Source organism: Eumetopias jubatus, unplaced genomic scaffold, assembly GCF_037043125.1.
Source record: "Eumetopias jubatus isolate StellerSeaLion01/CBP00866 unplaced genomic scaffold, mEumJub1_p1.0 scaffold_3, whole genome shotgun sequence".
Taxonomy (NCBI): Eukaryota; Metazoa; Chordata; class Mammalia; order Carnivora; family Otariidae; genus Eumetopias; species Eumetopias jubatus.
The window spans coordinates 177940700-177959319 of NW_028274809.1; the positions used below are offsets into that span (position 1 = coordinate 177940700).

The 18620-nt window shown below is 40.2% G+C and overlaps 1 protein-coding gene across 2 annotated transcripts in view; it reads left to right on the forward strand.

Moving 5' to 3' along the window:
• Positions 1-18620, forward strand: part of GPC6 (glypican 6) — a 1069763-nt gene that overhangs the window by 258745 nt on the left and 792398 nt on the right. For both annotated transcript variants that reach the window (XM_088022217.1, XM_028112064.2), the window contains exon 2: positions 16859-17017. In XM_088022217.1, coding sequence (XP_087878343.1) covers positions 16859-17017 — 159 coding nt within the window. The remainder of the gene's footprint in view (positions 1-16858; positions 17018-18620) is intronic.

Here is an 18620-nt window from a genome sequence, read left to right on the forward strand (position 1 = left end):
AATATGGAGGCATTTGTTGGCTATCAAATTTCATTTTAGCAGCTCTGAGCCAAGTCTATGCTTTGCCATGGAAAAAGGTAGAAGCCAATATGGAGTAGCTTAAAATGGGAGGAGCTGGTGGTTCACATCTCAATTGCTTCTTGAAAGAACAGTCCAGTTGGTTTTTTTTTTTTTTTAACATCAGGGTTGAAGGAAATGAAAGGAACAGAGCAGTTTGATATTGAGAAATTTATATATCTAATGTATATAAATCATAACTTTGGATCAAAAAGGAAAAGAACTAGAGCATATAATAATCATTGCACACCAACAATCAGGCACTTTCCTATAGGCTATTCTATTTTATCTTCTCTACAAGGCCGGAGTTGTGCATATTTCATCACACCTGATTTTACATGTCATAGAGCTACTAAGTTGAAGTACAAGAGTTCATACTCATGCCTCCATGATTTCAAAGTCCAAAAGTTTCAATGCTGATTTACTAAAACGTTTCTATCTCCTGGGTATTTTTTCCTCGGTTCCTTTTTGTTTCTTAAAAGAGTTAACTTCTGAGGACTTTCTACTTTGCCTCCTTTTTAAAAGCTTTTCTCACAGTCTCTACGGGGATTCATGTATCCCCACAGCCTAGGTGCGCTGAAGGACCAGGCAGGGGAGGGAGGGCTGCAGGTGGGTTTGAGTCTGGAATAAGCTCGTGTCAACCTGAGCCAGACAGCGTGGGGACCCAAGAGAGTTAGAGAGAGAAGCCTTCTATTAGACTTGGGTGTAGAGGGAGAGAGAAGTCACAGATGACAGCACTCCTGTGAGTGCAAACCAATTTCATTCGAATTCTGTGCTTACTACAAAGGAGCTCTATGAGCGTGACCCTCACTCTCTCTATCCAATGAAAATTAAAGATAAAAATACCCAACTCTTTCAGGCAAGGAGGACCTAAAATAACTAGCCAGAGCACTCGTGTGTGTGCTTGCTCAGTGAAGGCGGTTTCAAGAAGGGGTGGGCATTAGCAGTAAGTTGTATCACCTCGACATATGTGTAAATAGGGGCAAGTAAGCCTACCTTGGAGTATAGCTCAATGACTGAATCAGAGGAGTTTGCAGGTGGGAAGCAGACTATGTATCATTGCCTTTATTATAATATTTTATTTCTTCTCCCCCTCCTCTCTCCTTCCCCTTCTCTTCCTTCTCCACCTCCTTCTCCTCCCTCTCCTCCTCCTTTATTGTATTAGTCCCTCGTTCCTGATGTCATCCTTTCCTCAGGACAAAGCCTTGGGCAAGTTTACATCCGTCTACCCCTTAATATGGAGAACAAGATCCATGTTGTATGTTCATACACAGCCTTTAGTTAAGTAAGTCACTTAGTCATGCAAATATTATTCTTAGCTCTTGAGACAGTCTTGAAACATTGAGACTTCTTTTACATCCAAACATTTTTTGAGAGAAAGAAGAGCCATCATGCTTGAAGCTACATGTGGGCTTCTGTGAAATGGAGGTGTCGTGGTGCCATTCCAACCTTGCAAGCACCAGAGCACCATGTCTGTAATTCTTCCGCACAGGACGAAGGGACAGGGTGGGTACCTTTACCCAGGTCGGCATTGAATGTGTGTGTGTTCCTCACCATGTGCCGGTGTGATTTTAGTTACAATCATTCGCAAGAGGCAGTAATTCTGCAGAAACTTTCTTCCGGGGAGCTAGGAATGAGCAATTAAAGGTCATTTTTTTGTTGTAAATGGCCAAACCCTTCTTAACAGTAAAATCCGTACCGGGTTGTTGGCTCACACAAGAACTGTAGACTCCCAGCAGGATTGGTTGAAGGACAAATCCTATGGAAGCTCAAGTCTGGCTAGATTCCACCACTCCTTGTACATACAATGTCTCTCTTCTATGGCAGAGCAATCATGAAAAGCAAAATTAATTTAGAGGGAGAAGAAAGGAGAATTTACTGAGTCCCAAGAGGGTGTGTGCTTCCAAACTTGTAAATTACAGCCATTTGCACAGTGAGGTGATGAAACAAATCCTCGCCATACCATTTGCTCTCCACAGTGCCCTGGGCAAAGTGTCAGGTACATGCCCCCCAAGAGGTAGCTAAAGATTCCTCTCAGAAAATGTGCTATCAAAAACCAATTGTCTAAGAGTGTGCGTTTGGAAAAGAAAATGAACCTGAGTGTCAGCGAAATAGAATACCTTCTAGGAGTTTGTCTGGGAAGACTGTCAGATGTTCTTCTAATAGGTTTGTACAGATTCACTCACCTCTGACTCCCTCTCTTATTTCTGGGAATTTCTCCAGAAATTTGGGAGTGTTATGCAGTATAAAAGGATTGGACTCTCCTGAGCACTTTAAAGGGGAAACTGAACTAATTTTTGGTCTGTTCAAGAGGTATTCTTTTTCTCCACCTACCTCAAAGTACTAACAGAAGTACACTTGGGGAGGATGGTTGAGCTTGAGGTCAATCAATGGAATTTTCAAACGACAGGACAAGGCTGATTTTCTGTAGAAAATTTCAAGGTGGTTAATTATTTGGAAGTGCCAGAGGGACCTCCTTGTAACAGGAGGCACTCAATACATGACCGAATAAATGAGATGAAAGTACAGGGGTTGTGAATCAATGGATGGATAAACAACCAATGGTTTCAGCTCAGTGGCTCTCACACCACTCACATTTATGCATTTGCTATAAACATCTTATGTTTAGATAGAGACCATATCACATTGTAGGGTCCTAGAGTTAAAAAGGTTATTAAGTTCGTTTAGTCTAACTCTTCAGGGCGGATATCCCTTCTGAAAGAACATTCTAGGTGCTTACCAAGGAAGCAAGATATCCTGCCATGAGTGAGACCTACCCACAAAATGGCATCCTGCACAACTGGGTAAACATTCTTTCCGCTGGTAGGTAAAAACTCTCTTTACAATGAGGCTAGCCTAGAACCTAGCTCCATTTTATTATGCACATAAAATATCATTGTGCAATATACATAGATTCTAAAATTTCTGGAAATAGGACTATTATGTAAATCAAGAAAAACTTATATTTGTTTCATTTGAAGATTTTTACCAAGGGTCGGTAATTTTTTTTAGAAAATCTCATCACTGGGGGCAATGCCATTTGTGATATTGATGTGGCAGTTGAACACACTTCTGTTAGTCTGTGTGTGTGGTAGTTGTGTTCATGGTGATAGTACATACAGGTCAAATACCTGACTACTTGTTTTGCCCCAAGTTTAGCCATTGTCCCAGCATTTACGTATTATTATTTGTGATGGCATACTTTTTTAAAAAAATATTTATTTATTTATTTATTTGAGAGAGAGAATGAGATAGAGCACAAGAGGGGGTAGGGTCAGAGGGAGAAGCAGACTGCCCACCGAGCAGGGAGCCCGATGCGGGACCCGATCCCAGGACTCCAGGATCATGACCTGAGCCGAAGACAGTCGCTCAACCAGCTGAGCCACCCAGGCACCCAACATGGCTCTTTTATATTATAGTCAGGGTGTTATATTCTTTTTAAAAAATATGTGTATGGATAGTTAGGCTACCAGTAGGTTTCTTTAAAGGAATGTCATGGGATTTGAAATTACTTATTTTTAAAAGATGGTTTGAATTCCAGTCAATCAGAAGAACATGACAGACTTTGTGTTTGCATATCAGAGTTACTGGCTCCTCACCAGTTTTGTTGCCTTCTCCTGGATATGCCGTGATTCAGCGGTCTTTCTCTACAATTAGTTGTTTCTGAGTAAACCTAATATTCTCCTTGTATTCTACTGAGTGCAAAGGCTACTACTTGCATCATTGTATCAATTCATTTTTATTTCCTTTCTTGGCTGGACCAGAATATAGAGAGCATCATTATGGGCCAGGCACTAAGCTAGGCAGTGAGGGTGCTGTTGATGAACAAATCTCAGTCCTGGCCCTCAGTTGGGCTGTGCTCCTGTGGAAGACATGACTGGATAGGCTGGTCCTTGCAGCGTAGGGATACTTGTAAGGAAAGGCCATGTGCAGAGCTAATGAGACAGCAACAAGTGGAGTGGCACCTTACCTAGACTTGAGGATCTGCGAAGGCTCAGGAGAAGTGGTGTTGAGGCTGAGACTGAAGGATAAGAAGAGAGACAGAGGGGGAGAGTAGAGGGGTGGAGGAGAAGCTCTCATAGCTGTCCGTGTAGAGAGAATAGCATTGCCAAGGTCGAGAGTATAATTGAGCATAATAAGTTTGTGCTGCCAAGAGTTCTGCTTGGCACGTGTCTCAAGAAGGAGAGTAGCAAGAGATGAATGGAAATACAGACTTCTTCATAAATAACTTCAATTCAAATACATTGGAATGAACACCATCATGAATACACAGATCGCAGGGAATACCGTTATGTGGAACAGGTAGATTAACCTCAACTAAGTTGATCAGTGCGAGTTTCTTGGAGGAGAAGTTCTTTAAATTCAGGGGGCTTTTCAAGGATGAAGAGTGTGAGCCCCAAATACTTACTACTCGAGGAACTATGCAGAAGTCCTGAAGACAAACTCAGTAAATCAGATCATATATTATAAATTGGGCTAAGTTGGACCTTTAGCTTCTTTGTGTTCTATTAATTGTCTACACATATCTTTATGTATATTTTGTCTTCCCCTAATACATTGAATTTAGGGAGTCTAGCCACAGAGTGTGTAGCTTGTAATGACAACTATGAGGGGATGCATAGACATAGGCTAAAGTGAACTTTCCGGAGCAGCATCGGCACCCCGAAATTAGAATGGCATCACCCTCTAGCCTTTTCATCAAAACCAGGGCCTGACTTGAGAGACTTAACACTAACGTCTTATTCTGAAAGAGCCAATCTGATAAATCAAGTATTTCCTTGGGTTAAATGATATTGACTTAAGCACTTATTTTGGACATAGGGATTTTAAGTGCTTAGTGAAAGCAAAGCTACACATGATTCTCATCTGCATTATAGGATATAAGTGACCATCGATTCTGCCTTCTTTGAAGCAGTCTAAGAAATATATCCCAAAGAGAGATTATGAAGAAGAAAATGCTGTGATTACTCCTAGTGCCCCTTAAGTATTAAGTTTGTATTCCTATTGAGATTTAAGTTTAAAAAAAGGCATTCTTTTCAAATATTATATGTCAAATGATTTTCAATCATCTTTGCACAGTGTGTTCTTTAAAATTCAATGTGGCCTTTCTTTTCTCTTTTAAGGATGTAGGGATATATGCTTTAATTTCAGGAGAGTTTTTGTTCCAGTCTCTTCTGAGGCTCTACAGTTATCTTGGTTTAAAACTATATGGCTGAGCTTGAATCACAAGTTTTGGAATGGTAATGCTTGACTATATTGTTGCCACATGCACACTGACATTTTAAAGCTCAGGTTGGAAAGGGTGCTGGAATTTATTATAGCATTTGACGTAGTATCATTTAAAAATCTGGATCCACATACACAAATTTTAGAAAGAGACCTCTTGCCCTTTATTAATTGGAAATGAGATGCCAGGGGAAAAGGACTATCTCCCTTCTGTGGACCTCCTATCACTCATCTGTGATATAGAGACTGAGTGATATTTACCTATGGGTATCTATCTTAAATGATTAGTGGGAATTAGAGTAATTATTATAAATTAATGGCTCTAGGAGTTGTAAAAGGTTAGATATTATGGAGTTTCATTGTCATGGAGGCAGACAATTAAGGAAATATACACTTGTAGACTATACCATAGATCTTGAAACATTTCTAACCACCTTGCCTTTTATTACTTTATTCTGTATGATATGATCAGAGTTGCAATCATGGTTTTATGGATGCCTACTAAAATTGCAGTGTTTTATGGGGAAGAAAAATAATTTTTCATGAAGGCTTACATGCAGTTCAGTTTGATTAGGCTCTTAATCACTCTCACCTGGCCTCGGCCCCTTTACTGAATTGTTCTGCACTTGTTTACAGCCATTGGGCTTTGAACAGTAAATCCTAAATTTGCAAGTGAGCTGTCATATAATTAGTAAGAATGCTGATCTACTGTTATCAGGGTCAAAGCAAGCACTTTGTAAATTGGTTTATTGTATATCACCACAGGATCACCAAATTCAATTGTAAGAATGGTTAAACTTCAAGTAAGCAAAGACGGGTGGGGGGTTACAACTGCAATAAACTTGGAATTGATCATCATCTGTGGTTGAACTTATCGGAAGCAGTTGGTTTGATTTATGCAATATGGGTGAAAGGAAGAGAAAGTCGTAAGTCAGCAACTCTGGTCAGTTGACTTGCAGAAGGTCACAGAGACCTGGTGAGTTACTGTTTGCCTGGATTTGGCAAAGCCGCGTCAGAGCAGCTTAACTGGATCTGACCAAGCCTGCTCATAAAGATGCCGTTCAGGCTGCAGGCTTATAGACATATTTGAACAGTTGAATATGAAGTTTTGGACAGTTTCTAAGACAAATGGCAAATGAATTGTGAGCAGGAGTGAAGCTTGAAACACCTTTATGAATGCTACTTAAATCCCCCGTTCTAGGTTAGCAATTAGACAGTCTTATGGGTCCTGAGACAGCATGTTTATGAAACACAAGTGGAAAATAAGCCTGTGTAAAAATTTTTAGGAAGCATGGTAAAGATTAGACATCTCTAAGAATTCTTCCACGCAAGACATCATGACAAGATTGAAGAAGAAAACATGCATAAAATCAGTCCAACCTTTCTAAAGGAGTGCTGGCTATTTATGGTTTCACAGATATGCATTAGTAAGTGGGCTCTTTGCCCTTTCTGTCATCACTTACACACAATAGCAAACTTTGGCTTCCCAATTTTTGCCCACAAACTGCTATAAGAAATAACATTGTTTATCACAACCTAATGCATACATAATATACACAATGGTAGCAAAACTTTCACAAGAAACACTTACCGTAATTCATATGATAAGCTCTGAAATACTCTATAAAATTGAAACATGAGTGCTTTGTGAACACCTGCTAAATGGTTTTAGGTCCTCCAGTTTGAAAGATACTTGAGCTGGGGTGAAGCAAAAGAAACAGGTGAAACCTCTACTTGAATGTTCCTGCTTGTTATTGAAACTTGGATAGATGGGCGATACTACTCTTGTCTAGAAATCAAGTAGGCAAGCTACAATCAAAGAGCTCCTAAAATTACCATTGTTCCTGTAAGAGTCATGAGAGTCTGGGAGTTGTGCAGATGGTGAGGATAATGTGCTTTTCTATAAGTTGGACCTTAGCACATAGGTGCACCTCCCCAAGCTGAATTCTAAGCTTCTTGTCCCTTAGCACCAAGCATAACCTGCTGCTTGTGTGTTATGTGGTGATTAAAGAAGGGAATGGATGAATGAATGATCAAAGAGACAGTCAGATGCATCCGATTCAGCATTTATTATAAAACCTTCCATGTGCAAATAGCTATGCTAAATGCAATGAACACTTCAAAAGTAAACAAGACAGGGCTCATAATTACTGGTTACGGGCATAGTAGCAGTGGGTATGAGCAGGTGGCTATGGTATAATGAACCTTAGGTCTTTTGTAACAGTAGCACAGGTAACAGTTTCCCTCTCAACTCTCTCCCTGAGTCCTGGAATAGTGGCAACAGTGTGCGACTGAAAATTGCAAAACATGGGTCAATCACCTTGGCTCACCTTGCTGGATGATAGCCTTGCTTGTCACTAGTAGTGACTTTTCCTTTAAACATACAGTTTAACCATGGTCCACACTGACTGCCATTCTTAAAACAACTAATCCTTTTATCGCACTCCTCCTCATCTCTCTCCGGGGAACTCCTCACTCTACCTTGGCAGTCAGAAATGACGGTGAAGAACCAATTTTCCTTTGAGGCAAATAGACCCATAGATCTAAATGTAGGTAGTGGAAATGGCAGATTCTGTTGGTCTAGGGGCTTTTTAATTGAATTCGGGAACCCAACTAATTGAAAGAAGAAGCCAATTAACAATATACAGTACATTTAGCTTCAGGTAGTGGTGCATTAGCACATTCCAGCTTGTAAGAACAGATTATTACAATTTTCAAGAATTTTGTGAGCCTGTGCTTAAGCACAGCCATTATTTTATTTGTTTATTTATTCATTTTGTTTGTTTGTTTTTTTAAAGTAGGCAACACGCTAGGTGTGGAGCCTAACATGGGGCTTGAACTTAGGACCCAGAGATCAAGACCTGAGCTGAGATCAAGGGTCAGATGCTCAACTGACTGAGCCACCCAGGTGTCCCTTAGCACAGCCATTATTAAATTGTATAATTTGCAGTTAAATAAATTATATTGAAAACCAAAGTAATAAATACTTAAAACTCATCACTTTCTAATCATTTCACTATTAGTTGTACTCTTGGGGTCTTTTGTAGCTGTATGGAGGAAATGTTAATGTGACGGTGTGCTGCTCCACGACTTTTCTTTTTTTAATTAAGTTTTTAATTCCAGCAGAGTTAACATACAGTGTTACATTAGTTTCAGGTGTACAATACAGTGATTCAACAATTCTGTACATTACTCAGTGCTCATCATAAGTATACTCTTAATCCCCTTCACCTGTTTCACCCATCACCCCCTCCCCCCACCTCCTCTCTAGTAACCATCAGTTAAAAGTCTGTTTCTTGGTTAGTCTTTCTCTCTCTCTATCTCTTTTTCCCCCTTTGCTCATTTGTTTTGTTTCTTATATTGTGCAGATGAGTGAAGTCCTATGGTATTTATCTTTTTCTGTCTGACTTATTATGCTTAGCATAATACTGTCTAACTCCTCCATGCACGTGGTTGCAAATGGTAAGATTTCATTCTTTTTGGTGGCTGAGTAATATTCTTCTGTGTGTGTGTGTGTGTGTGTGTGTGTGTGTGTGTGTGTGTGTGTGTAGTGTTGGATGAATATGATGTTTGCTGTGAGTTTTTCAAATAATGCCTTTATTATGTTTAGGTATGTTCCCTCTAGATCTTTTTTATTGAAGGTTTCTATCATGCTGCATAGCCTTTCAGAGCTCAACATCTAGGAACATCATTTTGATAGCTAGAAATCAGCCATGGAGGAGTATTCATACTATGAGAATTGGCAAACTCTATAAATCAGGGCTCCTCCTCAAAACTGGAGAGCTAGTAGTTAAACATTTACCAACACAACACTGATTCCATGTATAATATCTCAGATACTGGAATTGATAGGCACTGAAAGGGGCAAAAAAAGAGTAAGCAATGGTGCTAAACTTTGGGTAATACAGATAAGCATGGCAATTGTGATGAGCACCCTTATAGATGCACTGGGAGCTAGTACAGAGGTTCCCATACGTTCTCTGTTCATGGAGTCCTTAGTGTCAGGATTCTGCAGAGTAGCAGAACCAATAAGACATACACACACACACACACACATTCACATGTCTTTTTTAGGGAATTGACTCCAGCAATGTGATGGGGCTGGCAGGCTGAAAACTCAAGAGTCGATGCTGTAGTCTTAAAACAAAATTTCTTCTTCTCAAAGAAACCTTAGTTTTTGCTCATAAGGGCTTTCAACTGATTGGGTAAGGCCCACCCACACTATTGAAAGTATTATTTTTTTACTTCAAGTCATATGTCTTAACCACATCTACAAAATACCTTCATAGCAGCACGGTAATGCGTGTTTCTCTATGTTACTGGTACTAGCCACTGGACACAAAATTCTTGTACTGCCTCAGGAATATTTTTTTCCATGACTCCCCTAGGCTAGAAGAAGTACTAGCCATTTCTTCTTAAATCTGAACAATTAAGAATTTATCTCATAAGGAGCTAGTAGCCATTTGTAAACATTACATATACATTATAGGAACGTTTTGAAAATTTAATTCTTAAATAGTCACAACTGTTTACTATTGGGCAGCACACAACTCCTCAAAGCCTACACTTGAATTAGACATCACCAATTTCATTTCCTGTTCCATGCTGATTTTCATATGCTACCCGTGTGAACATTAAGGAAATTAAGGAAAATTAACAACAACAAAAAAAAACCAGCTTCATAAAGATAGGATGTCACTGAAGGAATGTAGTAAAATTTGATGTTGAAACTTCAGCTACTTCCCACAGTTTGTGCAGTTTCCTACACGTCAAGTTTCTCTGGAAATTTAAGATATTCTATGATGTCTCTCAGTCTGCTGCTGTGGCCAGTGAATCTTGTCACAAGTTAGAGTGGTTATAAGGATGAGCTTTGGAGACAGATCTTTTCTAGCTTGAAGATTAAGCTACCTAATCTACAATTCTGTTTCCTAGTTTGTAAAATAAAGACAGTAAAAATACGTACTTCACAGTGCCTGACATACAGGGAGTGCTCATAACTGTTGGGCAGACAGAAGGTGTACCTTGCAATGGGAGGGGAGATGGGGAATTGGGGATTCTTATCTTTGCCTTGGCATTTTGCTTATCTTTTTCTGAGATACCTAGAGAGTATAATTGAAGGGCGCCTGGGTGGCTCAGATGGTTAAGCGTCTGCCTTCAGCTCAGATCATGATCCCAGGGTCCTGGGATCGAGTTCCGCATCGGGCTCCCTCCTCCTTGGGAGCCTGCTTCTCCCTCTGCCTCTCTCTCTCTCTCTCTCTCTCTCTATCTCTCATGAATAAATAAATAAAATCTTTAGAGAGTATAATTGAAGTTTTCTGTGCTTATATAACTTTTAGTTTGAGTCTGAAATACAGAAATAATGAGAACAAGATTTCTTTATTGGTCTTAATTCTTGAAGAACTCTCTTGAGACCAACAAATTAACATTTTGAATGTTGAAGAGATTTTGTTATCATTTGACTACTTTCGATATGAAAAGTTTATATTGAAATACAAACTTGATGAGTCTTATTCTCAAAGAAGTAGGAAAGGAAAGGTCTTCATAACATGTTTGAAATCCTCTCTGTGCACTTGTTGGAACAGATTTACACAATTACTTATGAAGTTCCCTCCAAAGGAATTTTGCAAAATACTGAGTGAACATTTTATAACTAAAAGAATTAGTATTTAAAGTCTTTATTGGGAAATTGACAACATCAAAGGGTGACACTAATATAGGTTATTTGAGGGATAAGATCTGCTGAAGTAGAACATTAATTGAATCTTAAAATCTTGCGTGTACGTTTGAACATTCTGATTATGGTAGTGAACAACTCTGCTAAAGAGCAGCCCTTAAAGATATGAAAGGATCATTTGTAATAACACTTCACGCTGAAAAATGTTGATGAAGTGCTTTTTCGGAGGTTTTGGGAATGTGAACTTAGAGAAATGAACTAGAACATACATTTAAAAACTATTGCTTTCCTATTTTCTGCCACTCCTGATTAGCTTGTAGAGGAGCTTTATGAGACTGAAAACAGTCCAGGACTATTAACTCCAATTTAAATTATTTCAGCTATCAGAAACTCTAGTTAAAAGTTCACTTGTTCTAGAGTTTTTTATGTCCCTAAGCCTGTTTCCTTAGATTATTTGCTCCAGTCAACTTCCTAGGCACTAGATGAACAAACGGAATGGTTATTTGAGGCGACACATTGAAAGAGGAGGAGACTTAGCTTGGTACCAGACATGGCTAATTGACAGTGGGTATTTTAAGAGTTCAAGGATGAGAGCACTCTGGCGTAGACCACACACACTCAAGAGGGCCAAGTCCAAAGCAAATATCGCACTGTCATCAAGTGGAATTTGGAGGTTCAGAAATTAAAGTGCTCTGCTGTGTGAGATCTTGCCATCTTCTTTGCCCTTGTTAGTTTTTGATTTCCTACCTACCTTTTAGGAAAGGTAAGGTTAGTAATTTCCCTGCACACTCCAAACCTCTCTAAAAGCTCTAGTCTGTGAAATGTGATGCATCTGGGGCACTTCATCTTGGTTGTTTGTTTGGGATGTGCATTCTGAGGTCCCCCTGTGTCACCTCCGAGGGCAGGGAGTCTGCTGCAGCAGACCCACAGAGGCTGGCTTCTGTGGTTAACGAGGTCCTCCTGTCTCCTGCTCTTGCCACTCACCAAGTCGACTCCTGGCGGTTTTCAGACCCAGGGCCATCCCTGGAGGGAGCGCAATTTGGCAGAATCACATTTCTCCTGTCACCTCTGTGTCTTGGAGTGAAAACAAACATCTGGGCAGGCATTTGGGAAAAGATATTGTAAAGAGTGACATGCAGTTCAAAGAGGCATGTAAAGGGAGGAAGAGCCCATGGCTTCTTTCTTCGAAAACAGATGACAGTTTTATAGCCTGACTGTATGTCCCTGAGTGAGCTCAGTCTCTCACTTCCTGGTGGAACTCCCTTCTCCCACTTCTGTCATTTCCCTTGTTGACAGTACAGCTAGTGGAGAGTTCTACAAAAAAGCAGGAACCTGGGAATTCACCTGCATGAACAGCACGTGCCCCAAAAAAGCATGCACCTTTGTAAGCTGATGGCATGACCCTGTGCCTGATCTTGATGGACATGAACCTATCATCCTGAGTTGCGCACAGGTTTCAATAAATGTTTGACGAGTGAAGGTGCGGTCGTCATTATTTTCATTCCCACAGTTTTTGCATTTATGGTCTCTTATCCTGGTCTCCTGGAATGAACTATTTTAGTATGTTTAATATTAGCGATCTTGGAGGTATTTAGCGGCACTCCTATTGAGCTAAATGTTGTATCTAATTATGTAATAAATAACATAGAGAACCTGAGGGAATTTGAGAGAGTGTGTGGGAAGCTTGTAAAGGACAACACTTTCTTCTCCTTCATAAGTTACCACTTTGGAAGCATCTCATTATTATATCAAATACTCATGTTAGGAAGCACGATGTTCATAAGCTGAGAAAAGTTTCACATTCCTGTCATTTGGGCAAATTGGAACAGGAAGGGCTAGAGCTAACTCTTTATGTGGTAGAGCAGCTGCCACGTATGATTTCAGAGTGTAAGTATTCAAGCGGAAGGTCCCTGTGGTCTTTCTTATGACTGCTGTAGTGTTTGCTCACTAAAAGAGCCACAGCTGATGCATAAATGAAGAGGTGGGCCTGTCTTCTGATAAAATGTTAGTTATGGACAATTGAATTTGAATTTCATATAGTACAAAATATCATTCTTTTGATATTTTTCCCCAACCATTTTGTTCTCAGGGTGTGCAAATACAGATGGTGGGCCAGATTTGGCCCAGAGGCCATGGTTTACAAACCCCTGTACTAGGGCCAAAACCAAAATAAATGAACAAACATAGTCAAAACAAATCGTGCAGTTGTCCTAAGTCTTTCTGGCCATTTGAAGTGACCAGGTTGCTTTGACAAATATCAGGGACCTCAGATTGGGGGAGAAAGGAACTGTACTTCAGTGTGTCCATTCTTCCACAACCTTCTTATCTAGCATATGTTAGAAAGAAAACAAGGCTCAGCCTTGATTCAACCACGCGTTTCACAACCCCGGATGCTGTATGCTCAGGGACATCAGCATGATCTCTCTCTAGACACTCTAACGAGTACTTTGCATGGAATATTGAACAGCAGGATTCTGAAACACTCTTCACTTTCTCTGTGTTTGTTTATGTCTGTCTCTCCATGTCTCTAGTTATCTCTCTGCCTGGGCCTGCATGAAGGTGTTGAGTTCTTGAGGACACTTCCAGTTCTAGAAAATATCTAATAATGCATTGAATCAGAATGGCAGCTGCTTACGTGTGCCTTATTACCCTATACACACACACACACACACACACACACACACACACACACACACACAGTAAGTTTGGTTTAAAGTTGTCCTGTGGCTCAGTCAGTTAAGCATCTGACTGAGTGGCTCAGTCAGTTAAGCATCTGCCTTCAGCTCAGGTCATGGTCCCAGGGTCCTGGGATGGAGCCCCACGTCGGGCTCCCTGCTCGGCGGGGAGCCTGCTTCTCCCTCTCTCTTGTCCTCTTCCCTCCTCCTTCCCACACTCGCTCTCTGTCTCTCTCAAATAAATAAATAAAATCTTAAAAAAAATGAAGTTGTCCCATGAAGAAGTATCTTCCTGTTTTTATTTATCACTCAACATAAAATACTGATTTTCTTGGAGTGATTGGAGATTACAGTGCTTCCAATCCAATCTAATTTCATGAATGTAGATCCATGGCGTTTCTTCCCCAAATATCCCAGATACAGTTATTTCCCTCAGGTCATAAAATGTTTATTCTCTTTTGATCAGCTAGTCACCAAAAGTCCAATGCATTTTGCTGAAAACTCATTTGTAATGATTCAGAAGTAGAAGGCAGCCCTGAAGTAGTAAATCTTGAGAAATGGACATTCCATTTGCACACAGTAGGGTGGGAAATAGAATAGGGAGATTTTTGGAAATGGTTTATAACCACTCAGAGAAGGGAACATTATGCAGAATCGTTAATGCTAAATATCTATTCAATGTGGATACAGAGTTTTGTCCTTATCAGTTAGATTTATATTTTATAAAAAGTAAATTAGAGATTTGTAGGCCATTTGCTTTTGATAAAGCCACTTTTATTCTTTACCAGTGTCTTAACCTCTAGAACTCTGCTTTTTTACTGGGATGGGAGTATCAGAATGACTTGGAGAAAAATCTGAAAATTCATATTGTTCTATACGTCCCCATTTTGGTATCGTCAGTACCTTCAGATGAGAATCTATTAGGAACACACCTGTAGTTGAATAAGATGTCACTTATCCTCAAGCAAGAATACACCACGGAGAACCACGGGGTTTCTCAGTGAGAGGGACTTTGAAAGAATTGATTATAGGACTTGGAGTTTTGTTGGTTGGCTTGGAGGAGGGTTCAGAGAGGCAGGGCTTCAGCCTCGATTGGATGCTTTCAGTAAGGAGAGGTAAATCTATAAAAAGGTATCTCAATAAATGATCAAAAAGGAGGGAGAGTAGTATAAAGATCAGTCTGTAAATGGTAAGGAAGTACATTCATTTTGCCTCAGAAAGGAGATGTTCAGTACTTTTTGGATGACATAGGGCCTTGTTTTTGTGTGTGCTTAGGCAAAATTTTGAAGTGGCTTTGCTTTGTCTCCTTTATCATGGTCTCGGAGTAATTTTGTCTGGGATTGGCATTTCTGTGAGATTGTTTAGGTGTAATAGACTATCATGACCTAGCTGTGAGTTGCCACACTGGCTTCTGAATGTCAAGGGCAGCCTGTTTTTCTTTCTTAATACCTACCCCCTGTTCTCCTCTCTAGCACAGCTGTAGTGGCTACTGCTTATTTAATGACACCTTTCCAAGTTTTTGTTACAAAATATTTTCAATGTACAGAAAAAGCAAAGGTAATAGTATGATAACCATCATGCATCCATCAAACAACTTAGGAAATAAAAGATTATGGATAAAAGTATTTGAGTACGCTCTCAAATCCTAATTTCTCCTGGAAGGGAACTGTTACCTTGAATTTGGTATTTATCACTCTCAAGTACAATGCATTTTCATTTCCTTTCTAAAAAAATATACATATGATATTTTATGGTCTCCCTTCCTTCCAGGAATTATATAAGATCTAACTTTGGTACACAGTTCTGGTCAATTTTTATTCTGGGGTTGTTTTAAGTAGGCACTAAAGCATCCAACGACATAAACATGAAACACCCTATACTTCACACAGGTCGCAGGACATAATTTTATATAAGTACCATTAAGCATTATAAATGAATTTTAATCACCACGTCAAGTACTTTGTGCATTTGGATTTCAGTGTCCTACAGTGACTTTGATCCCAGGGGCAATTTGTTGTTCCTACTTACCAAGATGTTGGGTGGATTTTTCTTCTTCCTTCCACAGGCTCCACCAAACATTATGACATTAACAGAGCTGCCTCAATGGGAAATGCATATTTTATGCATTAACAGTCTATTTTAAGGTCATGAAGCAGAGGTTTGGTTCCTCCTTGCAAATAGCGCTGAAGAAAGCAATATTGCCAAAGGAAGTGTTCTGGTGTATCCAGAGATAAAGACTGTGAATTAAATACATGACTTTCATTACCTTTTACTTTACATTTCCATAGAACGTAAGCATTAATTAAACCCCTCAGTGCCTTCCTCCTTGCAGGAGAACATTTCCTCTCTGACAAGAATTGTCAACTGAGGGATTGTGTGCCACATGAGACCTGCCATTGAAAACACACTCACTTTCCCCGCGAGCAAAACTGATGCATTCTGACAGACGGACAGGCAGAGACAGAACACAAGGAATGATCCCCATCTTGTCTTGCCCTTGCTGTCACACAGACTGCGGTGATGGGACTGAGCATCTTGTGTGCTACTGGAGGTTTCCAAAGACAAGCACACTTGTAACTGTATTATATCTCTTGTCACCTGGCGCCACTTGGCACATTTCAAATAAAAGCAGGGACATTGTCGTGGTCTTCTGAGGTCTTCAATATACTTTCCCTTCCATGGCAGGGACTAAATATCAGGTGTCTTAGTCTGTTTGGGCTTCTGTAACAGAAATAACGTAAACTGGGTGGCTTATAAACAAAAGGCATTTATTTCTCCTACTTCTGGGGGGCTGGGAAGTCCAAGATCATGGCACGAGTAGATTCCGTGTGTGGTGAGGGCCCGCTCCCTGGTTCCCAGACACCATTTTGCTACATCCTCATGTGTCCAAGGCACAAGCTAGCTCTCTGAGGGCTGTTTTATAAGAGCACTACTTCCAGTCATGACCTCATCACCTCCCAAAGGCCCCAGATCCTAATACCATCACCTTGCGTGTCAAGATTTCAGCATATGAATTTGGAGGGACACAAACGTTCAGACCACAACATCAGGTTCAGCTGAAGTTGTGAATGCTTGGGATGTTAAGTCCACTGAGGCCCAGATACGATCACGGTGCTGGCCCAAAGGGTTGCTGGACCAGATGCCCCAGGATTTGAGGGGAATGTTGGAGAAGCAAATTCCCCAAAGTCCCTATCATCCCATCCTGACGTTTACCTTCTCATTGCAGGGGAACACTTAAGAATCTGCCCTCAAGAATATACATGCTGCACCACAGAAATGGAAGACAAATTAAGCCAGCAAAGCAAACTCGAGTTTGAGAACCTCGTGGAAGAGACAAGCCATTTTGTACGCACCACATTCGTGTCCAGGCACAAGAAGTTTGACGGTAGGTGGGACAGTTTCTGCTTCACTCTGTTCTGGGGGTGCCTTTCTGAGAATCTCAGCCTTCCGTGAAAAACATTTTTTTAAGCAGGAGCTTTTCTTTCCTTCTTAAACATTTATATAACTTGGTCTATTTTTAGAAAAAGCATGAGCGTTCTTGACAACTTTTGTAGTAATATCTTAGACCAGCTCGAGTTAACAAAGAGCTGTTTTGAATTTGTGGTCTGCCTGTGAGATTTATTCTGAAAGATTTAGCTTAATTTTTCATGATTAGAGTGATTCTAATTCAGGTTTTGTCACATCATAGCTTGTCTTAATTTTTCATCTGGGGATTTTCTTTAAAATAATTAAATGTCATTTAAAATTATTTGAAATATAACAACGCTTTCAAGAAGACAGACTTGTTTTAAGTGCTACTGACACGGACTCCTTTATTTCAGAGTTTGCTCCTCCAAGAATCTAGCCACATTTTACATTGCCGTGACAGTGCATTCTGTGTAAGGTTTAAATACTCTATTGATTTCCTGATTCCTTTCTATATTCTATTTGTTAAATAAACATTTTGTAGGAGAAAGCACAAAGAGTGAAAGCAATTATTACTAGGCTTTCAGCATTGAATTTTCTCATTCGAACTTCAGAAAAACAGTTATTCAAAAGCAACTTGATTTTTGTACACTGAATTAATAATGATAGTGATGAAGTTCATATGCTTAGATGGTTGTGTAGTCTTTAGTGCTCTAAGAAAGGAATGTGTTTCCTGGGGCTCATTGTCAACCAGACTCGCCAATCGCGGTGACCCTTCCTTGTACCGTTGGGTCACACTGAGTTGTCATGGGGCAGGAGACCTGCCTCATCCTCTCTGGACAATGCACCGTAGAGCCGGTTTAGAAAAGGCTTGCCGAAGTTTTGATTTTCCTTTTTCTGTTCTCTGTAGTTGGTAAAATGTTCTGCTTCACTGCTGCTTGAAACTATTATAGCAACACCAATTTCATTCAAGTCAGCCCTCTGAATTCTGAAAGACAGGTCCACCTGGCAGTGTTTTCAGTGCTTAAGGGGATGTGACATCTTCCATGGCAGTCAGTGGGACTTCATCTTTTCTGCCGAGTATCTCAACATCTGCACCTTCTTCCTCTGCCTCTTCCTCTGTGTTCAACTTTATATGTGGATGTGTACGAAAGTAATTCCTTACTTAGAGGTGATGCTGTGAATGTTGTTTCCTTGAATGAAACCAGGGAGTACTTAGTTGTTCCCCTTGATTGACAGATTACAAATCCAGTGACATTCAGGAGCCCCTGAAGGGGCTCTAGGTTTGAGGAACAGTAATGTATCACTTCAGATGGAGGCAGATTTAGACACCTTATCATTTGTTACAGAAAGCAGGGAGAGAGACCTGGTGCTCTTGACTTTTACCTGTCTTTGGAAAATGATTCTTGTGCCTTTATTAAGCTGTACTCCAAAATTGCGGGGAAATAATTCTGGGGCACCATTCATGACACACACTGTGTATTCCTTTCAATAAAAATATTTCATGTAAGGGCGCCTGGGTGGCTCAGTTGGTTAAGCGACTGCCTTTGGCTCAGGTCATGATCCTGGAGTCCCGGGATCAA